The sequence below is a fragment of the Salvelinus sp. IW2-2015 genome, linkage group LG20, assembly GCF_002910315.2.
Source record: "Salvelinus sp. IW2-2015 linkage group LG20, ASM291031v2, whole genome shotgun sequence".
In the NCBI taxonomy this organism is placed as follows: Eukaryota; Metazoa; Chordata; class Actinopteri; order Salmoniformes; family Salmonidae; genus Salvelinus; species Salvelinus sp. IW2-2015.
In genome coordinates this window covers 1162255-1183066 of record NC_036860.1, presented here as the reverse complement: position 1 = coordinate 1183066, position 20812 = coordinate 1162255, and the positions used below count along the sequence as shown (strand labels likewise).

Here is a 20812-nt window from a genome sequence, read left to right as displayed (position 1 = left end):
GGGGTTAGGGTGGGGGCGAGGGTGGCGGAGCGACCAACACCAACAGGATCTGGGCGGGGGGGCGGGATAGACTGAGGCTGCATGTAGTATCGAAGGGTTGTGTTGGTTTCAGGATAACACTGTTGTTCGTTATAGAGCCCATCAGTACCTGTTTGGTTTTCAGTACCTATTGTCATATTATAGAGACCGATGGTTTTCAGTAACTATGTTCATTATTAGAGCGCCAGGGTTCAGTACCTGTGTTCATCTATAGAGACCCAGGGTTTTCAGTACCTGTGTTTTCGTTATACGAGCCCATGGTTTCAGTACCTGTGTTCATTATAGAGACCAGGGTTTCAGTACCTGTGTTCGTTATAGAGACCAGGGTTTTCAGTATTGTGCCTTCCAGGAAGGCCTCCAGCTGGTTGTCTATGGCCAGGGCTGTCAGGCTGGGTGGGGCCGGTGGGTTAAGGGTGGGGGCGGGTGGGCGGGCCACCTGGATCTGGGGCGGGGGGCGGGATAGCACYGTGTTGAAGGGCAGGGTGGTTACGCTGGCGGTCACAGGAAGTAGCTTGTCTGGAAAGGAAGGGTCCTGTCTGATGAATGGGGAGATCTCTGTAGAAGAAAAGAACATGGGAGATGATGGATTCATGGCCAGGGAGGGACTCAGCTGTCTTAATGGAGAGGAGGAGACCCCAACCACAGTCAAATATTTTTCTCACCTCCACTCTCGATCAACACGTCAAACAGGTCGTCCATGTGCTGGCTGATTGCAGTGGGTACCTGCATAGACAATAAAGACCAGTCAATACCTGCCTCAACACCTAACAGACCTAGCAGGTCAGTCCAGTGTGTTGTAGTAGGGTGTTATAAAAGCTCTATTACCTGTGCAGCAGTCTGCATTCTGCGCGTCTGTTTAACAGCCTCTTCGTAGCGTGGCGGGTCCTTATTCCTGGGGACGTGGTTTGAGAAGTTGGGCTGGCAGGCAGAGGGGGACTGATGGACAGAAAAAACAATGTGATCTAATCCCTATAAGCTCTAAACAACCTATGCGGTTCACATATTCAACACAACTAAATTAATACATGTGGATATAATGCAGTATTTAAACAATACCTTGTTTGTTGGACCATTGGGGACTGCTTGGTTGGACGAGGCCCTGGCAGGGGACCTGCTCCCTGGGGAAGTGTTTAGGAAACACTGGGGGATCTCTGTCTGACCTGGGCCTGCTCTGAACTGGAACCCAGAGCCTGAGGTGGTGGTGGTGCACAGTGGGACTGTCGTCTGTAGAGGAATGATGAACAGTGGTTAACCCCGTGGTACACACTCCTTCTGGGGCAGATAAATACTGGTCAGCTGTAGTAGTACACACCCTCCCTTAGAAGGCACACAGTGGTTGGACAGGGTACACACTCTCTCTGGGAGGAATAAAAAGTGTTTATGTATTATCATGTGGTAGTACACAATCTCTAGGGACACAATAAAAGGCATGGGCTGTGGGGTATCAGTGCAGTGCAACACAAAGCAGTGTGTTTCTGGGTGTGAGAGCCTTCTTCAATGAGTGTTGTACTGCAGTTGCTGTTGCTAATTCTGGCTGGCTGTTGATTCGGCCCAGTGCAGCTCTGCAGACCTGGATTCAAATAGTATTTGACATCTTTCAATTAAGTAGTGTTTGCTTGAGCTTGCATTTGAGTGACAGATGGACGGAGTGTGCACTTTTGGGACTATTCAATTGGTTTAATTTTTGTCAGGCAGGCCCAGTCAAGCACAGCTTAAGTATTTGAAGGAAAACAAATGCTATTTGAACCCAGGTCTGGTCCTATAGAGGCTAGAGCAGACAGCGTAGTCTAGTGTGCTGTCTGCCTGGCCRTCAGTCAGCACCTGCTCCAGTAACCGGAGCTTAGACAGGCTCCGGCCCTCCTTTTGATGTGACTAGGAGAGGAATTCATCACCCTGGCCAGGCCTGCTATTACCTTGGCAACACACTAGATAAATCACCCAGAGAAGAGAATATTAAAGAAGTTGGAGAGGGAGACTCTCTGCTTTCAAAACACGGCTAATGCCCTAAGAAATGTGATTAGGCCGGCCCATCACAATAGAATGTAACCAGCGATTTATAAAGTGTCTCTGGAAATGGTGTTATCCCAGAAAAAGGGCACAAAAACAGGATGTGCAATTTATTCAGTGGAACAATTCATCCACAGACCAGACAGCAATTTATTTAGTTATGGTTTGGTGCAGCACACAGCCCATGGAGAGTACTATAACACAATACATAGAGACACTACAATACAGGTGGGTAAAATGGTGTCTGCAGACAGTAGCTTGGGGAATATCCCACTCTAAATATGGGATTGGAGTCAATTAAACCATATATTCTCACCTGTGCCATGGGTTGGGTCTGGGTGGTGTGTTGGTGGTGGTGGGGTGCTGAGGCCTCTGTTTTCTGGATGAGGCCTGGAGCTGTAGTGCTAACTGTGGTCTGYAGGACSGGCTCTCTGACCTGCAGCTTAATGCTGTTGTTCGGTAGCTGRATGGTGGCAGTGCTGGTGGGCAKGGAGACAGGCAGCAGGATCTGTGTYCCAGGCTGGCCAGAYAGCGARGTCTGAGGCTGGGGCTGTCTGAGGACCTGAKGCACCTGCTGGTGGCTGATGAAGAACTGAGGCAGGGGGGAYGTCTGYACCTGGCCTGAGCTGGGCTCCTCCTGTTTCACCACTGCTAGTGGGCTATGYGCAGAGGCAGAGCAGTTTGAGGCGGCCCTGCCCTCTTCTTTGACCTGGGCCAGGGCCATGGGGGCTGGAGGGCTGGGCAGACCCCTCTTCTCCACCTCTAGCTGCATCTTCAGCTCCTCCACCAGCCTCTGCTCCTGCTCCAGCTTCCTCATCAGCTCCTCGATCTGACGCTCCTTCTCGTGCAGTCGCTGGTCCTTCKCTGAGGTTCTGGTCTCCATTGGGCTGTCCTCCAGGCGGCCTTGGTGGGGAGACGACCCAGAAKGAGTGGGCCGAGCTGGGGAAAGAGCTCCTGGCATCCCAGCCTCCTCCATGCCCAGGCTGGAGACCTCCGAGGGCGCGGGGGACACAGGGGGTGTGGAGCTCATGCTCTCAGGCTGTGGGGCCCCTGTGTGGCCTGTCAGCTCCATGGCAGTGGCAGCCTGGCTGCTGGGGATCTCCTGATAAGGCTTTAGTCTCTCTATCAGGTCAGTCTTGGTGCCAGACACCGGAAGACCTCGCAGTTTCAGCTCCATCTTCAGCTCAGCTACCTACCGGCCAGGGATAATGAACAGTCATGAGTCATCATAACAAAAGACAAGCCCTCTCACTAAATCTCCATACAACAGGTCACTGCCTAGGGGCTGCGCTCTGCCCTTTAATATATCTATCATATAGTGAAAATCTATGTTTGTACGGAGCAGGAGTGAGCTTCACCTTCATTTCGTCCAGGTTGGCAGGTAGGACACCAGGCTTGCGGTTTGTCAGAGTTTGGTTAGACCGTGCTGGGGCAGCGCTGGGTAGAGAGACCATGATGGGACTGGACAGACTGCTGCCACTCAGAGACACGTTGGAGCAGCTGTTCTGACCCTCCATCAACCTGTAGGAACACAAACAACAGGAGGAGGGTTTAGTTTGGGTTTAGTTTGGATGGGAGAAAGAGTTTCCTGTATGTCCCATCATTCACAACCAACGGTCTCCGTCCGGGACAATGCACACAGGAATACTAAATATCTAAGCCAAACAGAAGCTGTGCAGGAAACAGATGTGTCAGATTACATCACTATTATCCAGGTGTGGACTTATTCTGTTAGGGAGAGGATTGTTTGCTTGAATCCCATTGTTCAAAGGAAACAATGTTTGCCCTCCAGGTGTAGTGATGATGTACTAACCGCCCTCAACACAAAGCTGTCAGTCAATWAAACTGCAACTAGAATGTGAGGGCTAGCCACATTACTTGGCCTATAGTATGCAAGCTGCGGTAACACATAACATCCCAATGTCCATTTTACAGCGGGCCATACTTGAGTGGGGCAGGCAGGATGGTCTGGTAGTTATAGTGCTGCTGCTGCTGGCTCAGTATCTGCAGCTGGAGGAACTGCTGCTGCTGATGCAGTAGCCTGGCGTAGGCTGAGTCCATGGGGGCCTCGTTGGCCTCCTGTTTCTGGTCCGGGGGGATGTACTGGTGGTACTTTAGCTTCTTCACCCGCGGTTTGGGATCCTTATTCTTCTTACTGCGGCTCTTGTCATTGGGTGTCTTTGGTTGGCTTTGCTGCACAGGGGAAAAGAAGAACGGTTACAAACTACTGGATACTATCCGGGAGCAGCAGTGAAACGTTTTCACTGAAAACTTCAAAGGTTCATCTCACTGAGTGGATTGTGGACATGTTTAGTGTTCTGACTGTTATGGATAACGTCTAAACATCTTGCCAGTATTGTGAGGCTTGTACATGAAATTGTGTCCACTTCATACTGTAGTATCAAATTAATATGTGGGACATTGTGATAACGCACAGTGAGAAAGACCGGATGGGGAAATGGAATGTGGAAAGGGATGTGGGGTGACCCTTATTGTTCAGTAASTAAATTACAGGATACACATTAAATGGCTTGGCATTTGAGAGGTAGATGCAAGCCATAAAAATATGCATGCAAGCCATAAACACCAATTCAAGTTGGTTTATGCAAACACACAGCCTCGAATGTGTTCCCCCCTGTTCTTCAACACGGGAGGGGCAGAGTTCAGAAAATATGAATTTGCTCTGAGTGTAATGGACTGTGACAAATGCCCAAGTTATTGCTTTACTCCCTTGCTTCCATCCTTTATGCCCTGAAGGCTAAGAGAAAGCCTGTCACTTAACCTTAATTGAAGACTGAGAGCGGCTGGCAGTTTAAGTCCATGGATTTGTGAAAAAYTCCTCCAGGCCTYGTTGTGCTTTGAACCWYATTTGAATTGGCCGAACCATCASTTTSGACTSGTCTCTGCCTGCACTGACGGGYTCTTTCACWGTGACCGAACACAGCCCMAGTGTTTGTCCTCCCCTGACTTCTTATCTCTGATTACAGTTCCAAAGGAAGCAGCATGAAAACCACAACAGATCAGAGAGAGAGAGTYAAATATCAGAGGTGACTTTCATGTTTACGGGGTATATTTAGTGTTTGTAGGAAAAGCTTGCTCAGCTAACTGGGATCAAAAAGGAACCAAAACATCGTCATTGATGAAATAAATAGCTTTCTGTACCAAGAGACAGAAAAGTTTGGTTATAGCTTGTAACGTGCTCAGCTAAACGCTATAAACAAATGTATGTTTAATATTTGCATTGAATGTACAKCTTTGCACATTGCCATGATTTACCATACCTTTGCCACAAGGTTCAAGTACTCTCCATCATGTGATATGACATCACTTTCTTTCAAGTTTGTTGCTCACCTTTACTAACATGGGCCCCGGCTTTGGAGGGGCAACAATGGTGATTGGCTGAGGCGTGGTCACCAGGCGATTGTTCTGATGCTCATTGGTGGAGACATGAGAGAAGTTGAAGAAGTCTGTTGTGGATTGGGAGGTAGGTGGGCAGTGCTGAGATAAAGAGACAGATAGAAACCACATGGCCCGTTCAGTAAGGAGGGGAACAGAGGCCTGTAAATCCCCTTCCCACACTAAGCCACAAGGGCAGAGCAACTGGAAAAAGACTAACAAAAGATGGATGTCGTCTAACAGAAAACAGGAGGCAAAGAATATTTTCTAGCAAGCAGAATTTGATATACAACAGGCAGGTGCAATGGGAGACTATTATTTAGGCCCAAAATGTAGAAATATAAAATATTTACGCTGTTAGTCATACCATAACAACACAATTTAAGGTATTTATAGGTGAGGTACTGCGATTGGACCTACCTTCATGGTGATGGAGCTGGTCGGTGGGGAGGTGGAGAGGGCAACAGGGGCTTCTGTCACTCTGGGGGTTCTGGGGGAGGGTGAGGGGGCAGAGGAGCTCTGGGACTCCTGGCTGGCCGGCTGCTCTGGGGACAGGGCGTCGCTGCTGTCCTCGTCAAAGTTGTACACATCCRGTGTTTTCGTCTTGGGGAAGTCATTCTCCACCTCACTGTCTGGGGGATCTGCAACGTAACACGTGCAAAARCACAGCTTATTAATTACAAGTAGACCAATGGAGAGAGGTTTGTACKAAGTTGTTTCTCATGGTAGTCACTGGAAATGTCTCAGTGCTGTGTTAGTCGTAATAGGCACTTTCAGAAATCTACACTATACAAATATGCAGGGAGTGGGAGTTGAATGAGCTACTTCGCCCTTAGCCTGGAAATAATAATGTATAAAGTGAAGAGTGATCTCTACCGGTGACGTCGTCCTTGACGAGGCTGGGTTCTACAGGCAGAATGTTCTTGACCACCAGCTCCATGGGGCCGGGTCGCTGGGCCAGCTTCTCATTGAGGTCATCAGCCAGCCTGGCTCTCTTCAGCATCATCTGAGTAGCCTGCAGTGAGGGCACCGCATGGGTCTCTGTGGGACAGACAGCAACTCATCAGTAACTGCTAGTCTACCTAGAACTCACAACAGTACTGTTCTACTACTGTGTGTCTCACAGTGGAGACTGTTTAAGGTGGTATGTCCTCATACGTCAAAGACAATCAATCGGACAACTGATTGTAACATCTCAAGTTGTGAATATTTAATATCCTATGGATTGTATCCAATAGGGAGGGAAACAATTTCACAGGATCCTCCTCTTCCGTCATCATCTCTCTTCTGAGAGCTAACTTGGCCAGCTAAACGTGCATGTACTTTCTGTTGCTCGCTGAGTATGCTCCGTATCATCTGTCTTCTCTACAGCCTATCATAAAGCATACAGTACATGGCAGTGAGGTTACCTTGCAGGATGTGCATGCGGACCAGCTCTGAACGTTCAGGTCTACTGCGGATTTTGTGCTTCAAGAAGTTCTCAGTCTGTAAGAAAACAACATAAAACTACATTTAATCGAGATGATATGGAATGGCATATGTATGTGATAGTGTGTTTTTATCTCAATGAAGTACAATGAACACTAGTGCGAGTGAGATGAGTTTGTGAGGTCTTACCCTGGACCTCTGCAGGCTGCGGATCTGTTCGTGGAAGGCAGCAGGGCATTTCAGTGCTATGGGAGGGAAGATCAACATCATATACAGTGAGCTCCAAAAGTATTTTTATTTTATTTAACTAGGCAAGTCAGTTAAGAACAAATTCTTATTTACAATGACGGCCTAGAAACAGTGTGTTAACGACAGATTTTTACCTTGTCAGCTCGGGGATTCGATCCACCAACCTTTCGGTTACTGGCCTAACGCTCTAAACTCTAGGCTACCTGCCACCCCAAAGTATTGGGACAGTGACAATGTTTTGTTGTTTTGGCTCCGTATGAAATTATACAATGACTATGAGGTTAAAGTGCAGACTGTCAGCTTTAATTTGAGGGTATTTTCATCCACATCGGGTGAACCGTTTAGAAATTTCAGCAGTTTTTGTACACAGTCCCCCCATTTTAGGGGACCAAAAGTATTGGGACAAATCCACTTATGTGTATTGAAGTAGTCAAAATGTTATTATTTGGTCCCATATTCCTAGCACGCAATGACTACATCAAGCTTGTGACTCTACAAACTTGTTGGATGCATTTGCTGTTTGTTTTGGTTGTGTTTCAGATTATTTTGTGCCCAATTTAAATGATTGGTAAATAAGAATAGAATATGTTTCTAAACACTTCTACATTAATGTGGATGCTACCATGACTACGGATAGTCCTGAATGAATCGTGAATAATGATGAGTGAGACAGTTACAGACGCACAAATATCCTATCCCCAAGATATGCTAACTTCTCACCATTACAATAACAGGGGAGGTTCTTTTTTTACTGGGGGGGTGGGGGTGTTTATTATATGCCTCTAACTTTTTCACTCATCATTATTTATGATTTATTCAGGATTATCCGTAATCATGGTAGCATCCACATTAATGTAGAAGTGTTTAGAAACATATTATATTCTTATTTACAATAAAAGTGACTGCAAAATGGCACAATACATTATTTACCATTAATTTCTATTGGGCACAAAATAATCAAAAACACAACCAAAACAAACAGCAAATGCATCCAAAAAGTTTGTAGTCACAAGCTTGATGTAGTCATTGCGTGCTAGGAATATGGGATCCAATACTAAACTTTTGACTACTTTAATACACATATAAGTGAATTTGTTCCAATACTTTTGGTCCCCTAAAATGGGGAACTATGTACAAAAAGTGCTGTCATTTCTAAACGGTTCACCAGATATGGATAAAAAAACTCAAATGAAAGCTGACAGTCTACACTTTAACCTCATAGTCATTGTATCTTTTCAAATCCAAAGTGCTGGAGTACAGAGCCAAAACAATCAAAATGTGTCACTGTCCCAATACTTCTGGAGCTCACTGTATCTACCTATATCTTCTCATGGGTAAAAGGTAAACTTGTCCTCCTGAAATGTCATATTTGAGACATTATGTAGTTGTACTCGATGACAAGCTGACGACAACAAGGAGAGACAATAATGTCTGTTATTTCTTTGGAAGAGAGGATGACTTTGCTACTACACAATAGCTGACGGGAGTAAGACAGGATGTCTCTGAATGTTCCACTCATCCAACTAGTGAGACAGTCAGGCCGAGACTTTGATTTCATCAGACACACTTATCCTGCTGTTGGCATGGCACGGCTACACCCATTAGTCACCTCTARCTAACACAAGCACTGTTTGCTCTCTACACACACACACTGAGGTCTGAACACACACTGACCAGTGGTTCTTCTTAGTCAGAGTGAGTGTGTCAAACTCAGAGGAGCAGAGCTAAGCATTCCTGAGCGTCACCCAAGCCCTGGCACGCATACCTATTGTAAGTCCTCTGTGTGGGAGAACCAGAGCGATTTACCCAGTGTCGCTGGCTGGGAGGTTCCTGTGCTGCCTGTGCTAGTGCCGAAGTGGGGGTTACTGACCTCCAGCACAGGCCCAGTCGCTGACTCATACAGCTCTGACTGTGGAGCCTAATAAGAGGAGCTTAGAGTCCACATGGAGGAGGCCTCTTAGGGCTGGACAAGACAAGACAGAGCACACTCCCAGCACTGAGAGGGCTCTGGTCTGGGGCTCCTGCGGCTCTAGCCACAAATAACTTAGCTACACCACTGTTCTCCCTCTCTCTGTGTCTGTCTGCTGTCTGATTTCTTATCAGTCTGTCTGCTCTAGTCTGCAACCCACTGGCTCCCAGAGAGACTAATCCAGTAAGGGCAGCAAAAGGAAGGATTCTGCTCCACTTTGCTGACTTCGAGAGCTGGATGTGGAAGTTTTCAGTATGCCTTTTGGTTTCTGGTATGCCACTGGCCACCGATGTATGCCTCACTGTGGGTTAAGACCTTGGACCATTCCGAGTATTTATTTATTCTACAAACATCATGACGAGGTTGTGGTGGAGGGTGGTCGAGACATCAGTGGTGGCAGAATTCCACTCCTGTATGGTTGTCATAATAGTAGCAAATCAGACAGCACGTAGTTCAATCTATGGTATTAATTTAGGTAATAATTGTATGACATTTATTTTCTGAGAGCTTTCTGGAACCAAGACCCACTTTAATGACTGTGGTGTGGGTGCAGTTATAATTTTCCTACATGCCAGACCAATAACCTTAACTCTGGTAGAGGTGAGTTACAGTATATTAAATCCTTGGTGGTTTGAGAGTGGCGGTGCCCAATGCTCAGTGGTTATACTCACGTGGCATGATGCCCTGCTCCACTAGCTGCTCACGTGTGCGTCTCTGCTGCAGGCGGCGCTGGAGGACTGTGGGAGAGAAGCAGAGATAGGTTAGAGTTCAACCTATGCCCAACTAGCCTGGTCCCAGATCTGTTTGTGCCGTCACGCCAATGACCGTAGGAGTTAGCAAGACAGCATAAACATATCTGGGACCAGGTGCAGACGACCCTCCATTTACCTCCTAGAGCTGGGACGATGAACTGAAAATGATCGATACCAGTCACTGGTGCACATCCATGTTATAAAATTCTGCCAATTTATCGCAATATGGATTTTGTACACCCAGTTCTACTACACACCCAACCCACAGATAAAGGCGGTTGGTTGCGGAGGGAGGTTGGTTGGGGAGGATAGGTGGGCATATAATGTGAAGGTCTAGCAACCCAAGCGTTGCATATTCGACTCACATAATGGACAACTTTTACATTTTAGCAACTTTGTAACAACTTACTACTTTTTAACTACTTAGCTAGCATGTTAGCTATCCCTAACCTTAACCCCTAACCCTAACTCCTAACCTTAATCCCTAGCCTAGCTAACGTTAGCCACCTAGCTAACTTTATCCACAACAAATTGGAATTCCTTATAAAGAACATTGTGTACTGGACACGATTCGTTATGAAGAAGAAAACTGTGTAATGGACCTGGAAAAATTGACGAGTCACCAATTTGTGTTGACATGCCACGTCACAGCCCAGCCAGAACAAAACAGGAAGTCCTGTTCCTCCACCTAATACATCCTATAGAGACAGCCTACAGACTTTCTCCATGGTTAACCTACCAGACAACTAGTAATAACACTCTTCTTGGCACTGTGAGTTTACTTTCGAGCGATTACATGGGCTTTACAAGCTCTCTTCAAATAAAGTGAAGACAAGGACATACTGAGGACGGACTGGGATGCAAATGCAGAGGTAACTTTACATAGATGTTCAACTTGAAATACAAACATAGATAGACACAGGCAAGGGATGAGTCTTTCTCAAGTACCACTGTAGAAATAACAAACCCTGAAGACTAATTACAGTGCAATGTTCATTTGTCCGAGTCACCTCCGAGTTGGAGATGATGTCATCCCAGGACTGAGTGAACTCGGTCTCTTTTGTAAGTGCCGCCCCATAAAAAGTGAGATGTGTAGTCTTGTTTTGGAGCGGTAAGCACTGATCCAAGTCCTTGGAACATAAAAAGACAAGAAGGCCTCTTATGCAGGAGGCTCCAAATCCTTGGACGGCACCCAATGTTATTTTTCTATCATAATAAACTGCAATGTGGGCCCAGTTTAAACATGTTATAAACAGGCGAGCGTGGACGTGTTATTTCAGTGGAATAACAGTGATCCTCAGCAAAAATATTTGAAGAGGAAGGTGACGGTTGATGGTGACGAACGACGCGGCGCTGTGAAGAACGTTGGGGCCCTTATCGTCACCAAGGCACTGTGTTCATAGTGAGGTCGGACTGCTGCTGGAGTAGACTGCTCATTGGCTATGGCCAGATGGTCAATGCACAGTCAAACACACACACACACACACATACACACTAAACACTACATACTACACACACACCCAGGCCTGCTCTGCTCTAGTCCCCTGGGACAGTCACTGCGTCTGACCAGGCCAACGTGACTCACTCCAGCTAAAATAAACTGGGCAGCTGTGAGAAGAAGGCCTGGGAACCATGGAGTCTGGAGGTGGCATGGGGGTGGGGGCCGGGACTGGAACCCAAAGCATTGTACAGAGTGGGGGGGGGACCGCTCCCACTGGTGGACAGAGGAGCACAGAGAGTCCCAGGGAGCCAAGGCAGGGGAGCAACTGAGTCCATTCTCAGAGCCCCCCATAACTTTTTCAAGCCCCTCTGCGCCTCCAGGGCTCAGAACACTGTGTTCCTGCTCCCTATCCATGGTTCCCATTACACGTTCACACCAGGGTCAGGTTAGCGTTTTTCTCATGAATCTTGTTCTGGAGGAAGTTCTGCAGTGGTCACTAGCTGGAACAGCCACAAAGACATAAAATCAGATTTTGACCCTAACTTTAACCACACTGCTAACCCTAACTTTAAATTAACAGCTCATGTTTGTTTTTTATTCATTTTTACAAAATTGTGACTTTGCAGCTCGCCTATCTAAGGGGAAATCGCTCAGTGCTGCCTCCAGGACAAGACTCATGACAATACACGTCAACCTGCACACCAGGGGGGCACCGACACAGATAGATCATTCTGGAAGATAGGAGAGAATTACCATTGGTTGGTTTCAATATTCATATTATCCACTTTGACTGGACTGGAAAAGAATGCTAAAGGATAATTGACGATTTAAGAGAACAATACTGCCATTTCAAGTTGTTATTCTTGACATCAACGTGGCAGTACAGCCCATGCCTGAGGTGCTCCTTACATTTTGTTTGACCGATGTCAATAGTGCTGTTCTCAGTGAACCCTGGCTGACCTCTGTGTGAGGCAAGTCGGCTGTACTCCCCTGCTCTCCAGCACAACATAAACAGAGGTACTTCACAAAGCTCAGAGTGTACATAGCCTTTACTAAAATCCCTGTCTCCTGATTCTATCTCTAATCCCCTGCCTATGTTCGTCTCAACAAAACTCATCTCTGGACAAAGTCTACCGTTAGATCTCTTGGCCTGACTTTTTCCTAAAAACAATCTGCGTAAATATAAAAGAGAATCTGTTTTGTTATGGCTACACTGTTATAGAAACAGTCTGACACTGACATAAGCTATGTTGACATTACAGCTGGAAATATACAGTATTCTCCTTGCAGCTCAGCTGTGCTCCATGCCCTTGCAAATGCTCATTCACTCTGAGTCAGTTTGTTGTTTGATGTATGCTCGAAGATAGATAAGGAATAAAACATTGGCAGATCCATCCAACTCATCCAAGCACGATTCTACACCCATGACCCGAGGGGACACAATACCTTTTAAATATGACCTACATTGAAGCCAGGTAATAGAGTCATATCACCTTTTCTTTACACACCAAGTTGTTCTTTGAAACACCTAATACTATCAGGAGCTGCCCTGTAACAGTATGCAGATCACAAACAGAATGTGGAGCAACAGTATTTCCAGGTTTAGCATTTCACTGGGGGCTATTCCTCCCAGGTAACATACTGTACAGGAGAATGCCATTGTTCAGGAAAAGGTACTAACTAAGTGGTGACATCATGCTTAGCTGATAGCCTGAGGGTAACACTGAGCTCTGTAGTTATTTGTCACCATAAGAAGTGAACACAGAGTCCTGGGTTTAAGGATCCTAATAATTTGATACGCTATATAAACCCACCTCCCTAGTCCCCTCCCTCATTCTGGCCTCATCTCCTCCCTCATTTTGACTTTGTTTCTAATAGAAAACAACAACTCTTTAAACTATTGTGGTGCTGTTAATCCAGTCTCAAACGGATGCTGGACGTCATTTAATAGCTATTTGTTCTGTAATGCCCTATCATTTCCTGGTGGGGTTCTCTGTCTCTGTCCTAGCCCAGAGTCAAGGTGTTATCATCAATGAATCAGTACACATTACTCTGACATCCCTGCCGTTGGTCAAGTTGGTCAAGGCCTATAAGTAGCTGTAAAGTTGCATTTCATTCAAGGTAATCACGTCGACTGAAAAGCAGACATAAAGCCCATACACATTTCACTGTAACTCCATTATTTTACTGAGAACTTTAACAACTATTTGCCTTCTAGGGAGAATATACTGTAGTTAAAAAGTCCTAAAACACACAACATTTTTGGAGACAACCGTAGAGGAAACCAAAATGGAAACTGATTTATGTTGATACTGGGCTTCATGCCAACAACGTAGTGATGCTACCTAGCAGAGAGAGGAAGAAAGAGTGAAAAGGTAAGCGATAGAAAGAGAGAGTGAAAGAATGAGGAGGGAGAAAAGCAAAGACAGAGAGAGACAGGGGCACCTGATTTAAATTTACCCCTGCAGACGGCGGGGGTCTCCACGTCGAGGCACGCCATAGAGGAGGAGAGAGCCGGGTCGCTTAGCGGCCGGGTCTGGAGTCCCATGGAGTGATCAGGGCAGTGAGGAACGAGGACCAGCATGAGGGTTTGGTAATGAGGGGAAACACCCAGCTAGGAGCGTATGGTAAGAGAACTGTTTCTCACAGTCTGGTACGTACAGTCCCTCCCTCTCTCTCCAGTCTCTCCAATCTCTCTCTGCCTGTCTTTGTGTTGGTCTCAGCGGGAGCGAGTGTGCGCTCACTCATGCTCTGGCTGGGCTCAGCCAGTAAGAGTCAGGAGGAGGAGGGAACACAGACAGACGAGCCACTGTTAACCCCTGCTGGGTCACTCTGCTCTGCTCTCAGTGCTCTGCTCTTTCAACACTAGCCTCATTAGAATAAAAAACATTGAGTCAAGCTACTTTAATTACCAAAACAACACAGAGAACAATATAACCTTTTGACTAAACCAACTACTGTCCTAAAAGTCTATAAAAGTAAGTCATACTTTCAACCAAATCATGAAGTATGCTAACTACATGATTGTATTGAAATGTCATTTTAACTTCTTGTGTCTTTCTTGGCCCAAAAACATTGAGTATTTGTGACTTTTGAGTGCGAGGATGAAAAGCTCCATGAGAAAACGAGCCGGGAGTCGATTTTCATACCATGTTGTGTCACTGGATAAGAATGACAAAAACAAACATGCTGAGGCCCCTGGGACATTGATGTTTATCTTTGTCACTTTTCCCAGTTGTAAAGTGTATTTCTGACATTTAGCACATTCTTGTCATTGCCATCATTTTCATTTCACTATTTCGACTACAACACTACACTCAAAGCACAAACATGACATTAATACAATCTTATCTATTGTTTTCATTTGTGTAGACCCGACCGTAGCTGTTGCTGACTAATATTGACATAAGGGAAAAGTATCAATATTTTCTTTCGGATTTCAAACAAAATAGATTAAATGTAAACATTAGAAATAGGAGGGGGTTGCATTCAACCCTGTCTCCTTCACAATGTTGACTAGGAGAACATATATCAATCTGGTCTCTGTGTCCGAGAACAAATAACAGCAAAGAGAAATATCACCCACCCAGAGGAGACTTCTAAAGGGACAACAGGGATGAGAGAACACCGAAGAGTGATAACAGATGAATAGGTGGTCATTTCCGGTCATTTCCAGCCGGTTAGCATTCACATACAGGAAGTATGAGTCATACGCTTGAAGTCCAGACACGTGTGTCCCTCCCTACTCCCTAACACTGCAGGTTAAAGGGCAGAGGGCAGCCAACATGAACTGGCATGCTGCTTCTATTTCCATTCCAATCCATTTCACCCTGGTATATTCACCCATGTCAATGTTCAAGGACGACTTGGGAACACTCATGAACGTGTTAACCTTACAATACTATAAAATGACACAGCTGCAAACTTAATGTCTAGATAAACAGCTGTAGTCATATTATGACACTAACAAAGATACAGACCCGAAAGGAAATGACTGGCCGGTACCATGTGTTCAAATGGATTAGGAATGCTGCTTAAAGCTCCTTTATAGAGCCGGTCCTGATCTTGATTCTAGCCCCTGTTGTGCAGGTGAATCCACCACAGGGGTCTTCCTCTTAGGAAGAAAGACAGGATGCAGTCTGTGCTCTAGACGCCCCAGATGCTCCCTGTGACGTGCCTGACTGTGTCAGCTCCTGCTGGGGCCCAGGGAGGGAGAAAGAGCCCTGGTGGGGAGGGATTCATGGAGCTCAGACCTGGCCTGCGATGGGATCAATGTGTCTGCAGCCCAGAGCAAGAAGAAAGTGGCAAACAATACAGAGAGTGGCACAAGATGGAGTACCAAGCAGAGACACTGGCCAATGAGAGCTCCCCACTAAAGGGGTGTGTTGATGTTGCAATGTCAAGGGCCTCCACAAGCGCATACTGTATGGAGTAAACACTTATATCATGGATAGTATGACGTCCAATGTGCATCGCTATCAATACAAAAATGTTGGGTCCCGTGTATCACATGGGCTGCATTGGAAATGATCAATCAGACATTAACCAGAAGAGAAAACAAACAGCGAACTTCCTCTATTATCCTGGTGATAAAAGACATCATAGTCTGAGTCGAGTCCCAGTCGGAATTCTGAGGGATGGGCTTGTGAGGGGAGGGTAGTAAGGGTCAGTACACGAGAGATTAAACTTGGCCAGAGGCATGCATTTTGAAACTGAACAAAATCAAAAATCTCCACTACATCATCACATCATCAACAAAGCGTAGAGTGCAACACATTTGAGTTCTCCCAGTGTCTGTCTCTTGGGCAGTAAGGTTGGGGTGACCAGTGGTCTCCACTCCATACCCTCCATCCCTGACTGTGCCCTCTCTAGGGACTGGGAAAATGTCAGGGTACCACTCAGGGTGGGTGAGTGCCAGCCTGCCCACCAGACACACCAGTGCTACCCCTCACTCTGGTTCACATGCCAGGGGAATATTTCCAGACTGGGGTTCTGGCTGTGGTTGTGAGAACCAGAGGGTTAGGAGAGTGAGATAACAGAGGAGATCTCAAGATACTGAAGGTCCACAATTTCAAGGAAAATGCACTGGGAAATATTAGCAAGGAATTCATCATTAGTGAAAAGTTATACTAGAGGCTCAACCCGTTCATTGACTTTTGTTGAAGTCTGTTCATCCGGATCTGCATCTAATTTATCATATTTAACTCATTAATAACGCCCCCCTAAAAAGCTGCTTTTCTAAGAGCAACCAACAAACAGAACACTTAGTGGCCCAAGGAGAGGACTGACTTTGGGACTTGATGTCAGGAACCGTTCAAGCTGTGATTATGTGTTGGCTTCCAGATGCAATTCCAGTCTAATTCCCCACTTCTCTCCACAAACACATCTCTCTGGACTGGAGAGGAGTTTGTTTTCTCACTGTCAGGGCAGGCTCGCTCTCTGATGGATGACGTAGAAACCAGAGTCTCTGGGTCAGATTTCCTTGATTTGTCAGAGCCTCGGACCTGCTTCAATGCATTTTGAGGAGGCAATGAGAGAGGATGCAAGGAATCAAGTACAATTGATTCACCCTCTGTGTTTTCACCACTCATCCTCCTGATACTAGGTATGCAATTACAAAAGGAAAATTAGGTATGCAAAGTGGAAATGACTAACTTTAGAAGCCTTTTTAAACCTCGAATACACTATTCAATTGGCAGCCAAGTTTGCATTTCCTGCTGAGCAGGAAATTTCCTGCAACAAACAGGGTGATCAAAGTAAGATCCTACATCAGTATATGACACTATATAGGCTAGGCCATAGGGTGCCATTTCAGATGCATGCCCTAGGTCAGGGCTGCCCAACCCTCTTCCTGGAGATCTACCGTCATGTGGGTTTTCAGTCCAACCCTAATTTAATACACCTGATTCTACTAATTAGCTGCTCAACAAGACCTTAACTGGCTGAATCGGATTTGCTAAATTAGGATTGGACTGAAAACCTAGAGGACAGTAGATCTCCAGTAAGAGGGTTGGGCAGCACTGCCCTAGGTGATTGACCTAGGTGACTGAATGGTCTACTACTCACCGTTCTTACGCTCTTTGAGAGGCGGCAGGCTGGGACTGGGCTGCATAGTCAGATCYTCCAGCTCGTGGGTCACTGCCTCGCTCYGGAGACTGGGYACCAGCAGCGCCAGCTGCAGGCTGAAGTYCCCCTCCACTCCCAGACTCCCCTGGGGCTCCATGCTGCAGCCTCAGGACTCAGGAGGAGGAGCTAGGCCGGGTCTCCTGGAAACCAGCAGGGCAGATAGAGCTGCTGTTGTCAGTTGTTGCTGGGGAGATGGGAACATTGTGTCATTTTACAGCAGGAGTTATTAATCATGTGACAAACTTGGCTGCCAATTGAATAATTTCATTTACTTATAACAGTTTTACTTATAACAGTTGATTGCATGGAGATCACTATGGAACTGAAGCAGAAGGGAGCAATGAAGTTAAAGATTCATGTGCCACGTTAACATTTAATCTGATGCTGGTCATTAAGAATCACGCTAAAAGCCAAATTACTTATTTTAACAGATGAATGTACCAGATGTAAAAGGTCTTAGAATATTGTACGGTTCTAATGAGTAATATATTTCCCAAGTTTAGTATAGCATTGGATTCCACTTTCCTTTTGGTCTTACTACCATCACTTCATCAACCCATATTCTGGATGTACTATTTACTATAGAAAAGGTCATGTCCACAAGACACATCTCAGCTTTACTGTCAGGCCAAGAACTGATCACCCCCATCTGATGCAGCCTAAGATTCCAATCTGTCCAAACCAAGATTGGGTTTGATTGAAGTTAGAGGAAGCCTGTGATCTCTGGTAAACCGCAGCCTATCTCATTCCTCTGAGACCAGAGAGTAAATCTGCTGGTCATCAACAGACAGCTTTCTATCAATAGTGCAGACATGTGTACCTGCCAGAGAAACTCCCTCAGGGATGATTTTTAAAATGTATCCTTTATTTAACCAGGCAAGTCATTTAAGAACAAATTCTTATTTACAATGACAGCCTACCAGGGAACAGTGGGTTAACTGTCTTGTTCAGGGTCAGAGTGACAGATTATTACCTTGTCAGCTCGGGAATTCAATCTAGCAACCTTTCGGTTACTGGCCCAATGCTCTAACCACTAGGCTACCTGCCGCCCCAATGCTGTCAGAATATTGATGAGACAAACCTTGCCTGCAGTGCAGCTAAATCCTGACTTCTCCTCTTTCCTAGCGTTGCCTTACCAAAATGTTACACCACCTTGTACCACCCACCTTATATCCCTCTGACTACTTTCAAACGGTACATCACCTTGACCTTAGTTATTCATCCTCTCCTGCAACCGACAACCTTCATCTACCCTGACAACTTCACTTTGTCTGCTAGAACAGCTGCTATACCTCAGCTTCTGTCCCTGGCTCATTTTGACTATCACATCATTAGCATTTCTACAGAACCTTCAAACATCCTAGCTCCAGCCAAGGGACAGATGTAAAACCATATGTTCTATACACGTCTTTCTGTGGCTCTTATCCCAGAGTAAGAGTGTGATAAGGAGTGTGTAGACAGCATTGTAGAGTTTAGGCTGGGCACAAGGCTCCACAGCTGGGGCGTGTAGAGCCGGACGCTCAGATATACATATGCTATGTAGAACAAACATTCCTCTCGTATGTGTTGAATAAGGAATAACGTCAGCTCTATGCACGGAATTTCTATCCGTAACGTTGGAGAACGTTTTACAACTGAACGTGGCCCTGTTCTACGTCTGCCAGTGACAGATGCTGAATGTGCAACGTGAGGCAGACTGTGGTGCAGATCCAGGCTGCTTAGAAATGGAACCACCATTGGTCTGTTTCAGGAGAACAACCTACAGAGGGGATTCAGGTGTACACAACATTACCCTTCAAGTGCCAGAGAGTAATATAAAATGGCCTTACCCTATAGCTGCTACAGTGTCTGGCTTCTGAAACCTGTCATGCAAAAGGAGAAACCCAAGACATCTGAGCTGCAAGGCACCTTCCATCTCTAAAACAAACTCCAGCTGTGTTAAAACTGAGACGGACCTTTGTTTGTTCTTCTTCATGCATTCCGGTTTCAGTGCTGAAGATAGTCTTGGTAGACTCCCACTGGGAGCTGGCAGACCGGGAGAGGTATGAGACGTGGCTACGGACAATGACAGCATTCTGGGCCCAGTCCTCCCATCTCAGCGTGCACTCGGCACAGCTCCTCATGAGTAAGCAAAGCAACTGTTTAGCACATCTCAGCATTAGCCTAGGTCATTATGGTTCATCTCTTGAATTCACACCACGAGTACAGAATACCTTTTTGAATGTCAGAACATGTGGTTTTAAGGGTAGAGAGTGCAAGCGATGAAAGAATGTGAATATTTATGTCCGCTTGACGTGTAAACTGATGCTTGGAGATACATATTGAAGTAAGTGTGCTGTTTTTATTTTGATGAGGGGGGAAATATATACACAATTCCAAATCATTCTAATCATTTAAGTGATATACTGTATGGAATGTCAAAACCAGTTATTTCTAGCACCTCGTACCAGACAGATGTGCCACTTCCCCTATCACCCATTTGAATGTCCTATTTCAGATAGTGGTGCCATAAAACACATCAGAAACACTTTCCTCATATAATAGTCAATTCCATCGCAGCGTACGCAAAGCCTACAGTTTGCTGATTGATTTATGCAACACAATGGGTTAAATCACAGAGATAACAAAATGCTGAAATGATGTGCCATGGAGCCAAACATATCATCCTTCCATGCCCTCCGTCCCAACGCAGAATCTACTCTCTCTCTCTCTATAACGTGCTCCAGCCTCCCAGAGGACGGAGTGGCACCAGTCCCATTTCTCCTGTCTGTCTCCAGGCTGTTATGCTGGGTTAAAAGAGAACCAGCTGTGTTGCAGGATGACTCTGGATAAAGACACAGTCCAAAATGGAAATATTGTTATTTATCTACAACACACATATAAATCTCCATAGTCCTTTGTAATGAGTAGCAGTGCCAGAAAACCTCAAAATAAAAGAAGGACAAAGATAGTTTTACACAATGAGGTCTGTGCTCTCTACCACACGAGGCACATTATCAAGATGGGGAAAACAAATGAGAAAGCTGCTACTTAACTCAGTTGATATACGGTACAACTAGGAGAGGGTTTGTTTGCAGCTAGGAGATGGTTTATTTGCAGCTAGGAGAGGGTTTATTTGCAGCTAGGAGAGGGTTTATTTGCAGCTAGGAGAGGGTTTATTTGCAGCTAGGAGAGGGTTTATTTGCAGCTAGAAGAAGGGTTTGTTGCAGCTAGGAGAGGGTTTGTTGCAGCTAGGAGAGGGTTTATTTGCAGCTAGGAGAGGGTTTCGGCTTGTTCATTAGAAGAGGGTTTGTTTTGCAGCTAGAATGAGGGTTTTATTGCAGCTAGGAGAAGGTTTGTTTTGCAGCTAGGAAGGGTTGTTTGCAGCTAAGGAGAGGGTTTATTTCAGTAGGAGAGGTTGTTTGC

At 45.7% G+C, this 20812-nt stretch overlaps 1 protein-coding gene across 1 annotated transcript in view; it reads right to left on the bottom strand.

Moving 5' to 3' along the window:
• The window catches only part of mrtfbb (myocardin related transcription factor Bb), a 22690-nt gene extending 4780 nt beyond the window's left edge, over window positions 1–17910 (bottom strand). The window contains exons 1-14 of the mRNA XM_070433747.1: window positions 17348–17910; window positions 9760–9825; window positions 7060–7115; window positions 6852–6927; window positions 6319–6483; window positions 5863–6083; window positions 5398–5544; window positions 3992–4239; window positions 3405–3567; window positions 2363–3238; window positions 1096–1263; window positions 865–975; window positions 702–762; window positions 395–594 (exon numbers count right to left, since the gene is read on the bottom strand). Coding sequence (XP_070289848.1) covers window positions 395–594; window positions 702–762; window positions 865–975; window positions 1096–1263; window positions 2363–3238; window positions 3405–3567; window positions 3992–4239; window positions 5398–5544; window positions 5863–6083; window positions 6319–6483; window positions 6852–6927; window positions 7060–7115; window positions 9760–9825; window positions 17348–17504 — 2715 coding nt within the window. The 5' untranslated portion in view covers window positions 17505–17910. The remainder of the gene's footprint in view (window positions 1–394; window positions 595–701; window positions 763–864; window positions 976–1095; window positions 1264–2362; window positions 3239–3404; window positions 3568–3991; window positions 4240–5397; window positions 5545–5862; window positions 6084–6318; window positions 6484–6851; window positions 6928–7059; window positions 7116–9759; window positions 9826–17347) is intronic.
• Between the last annotated feature and the right edge of the window lie 2902 nt (window positions 17911–20812).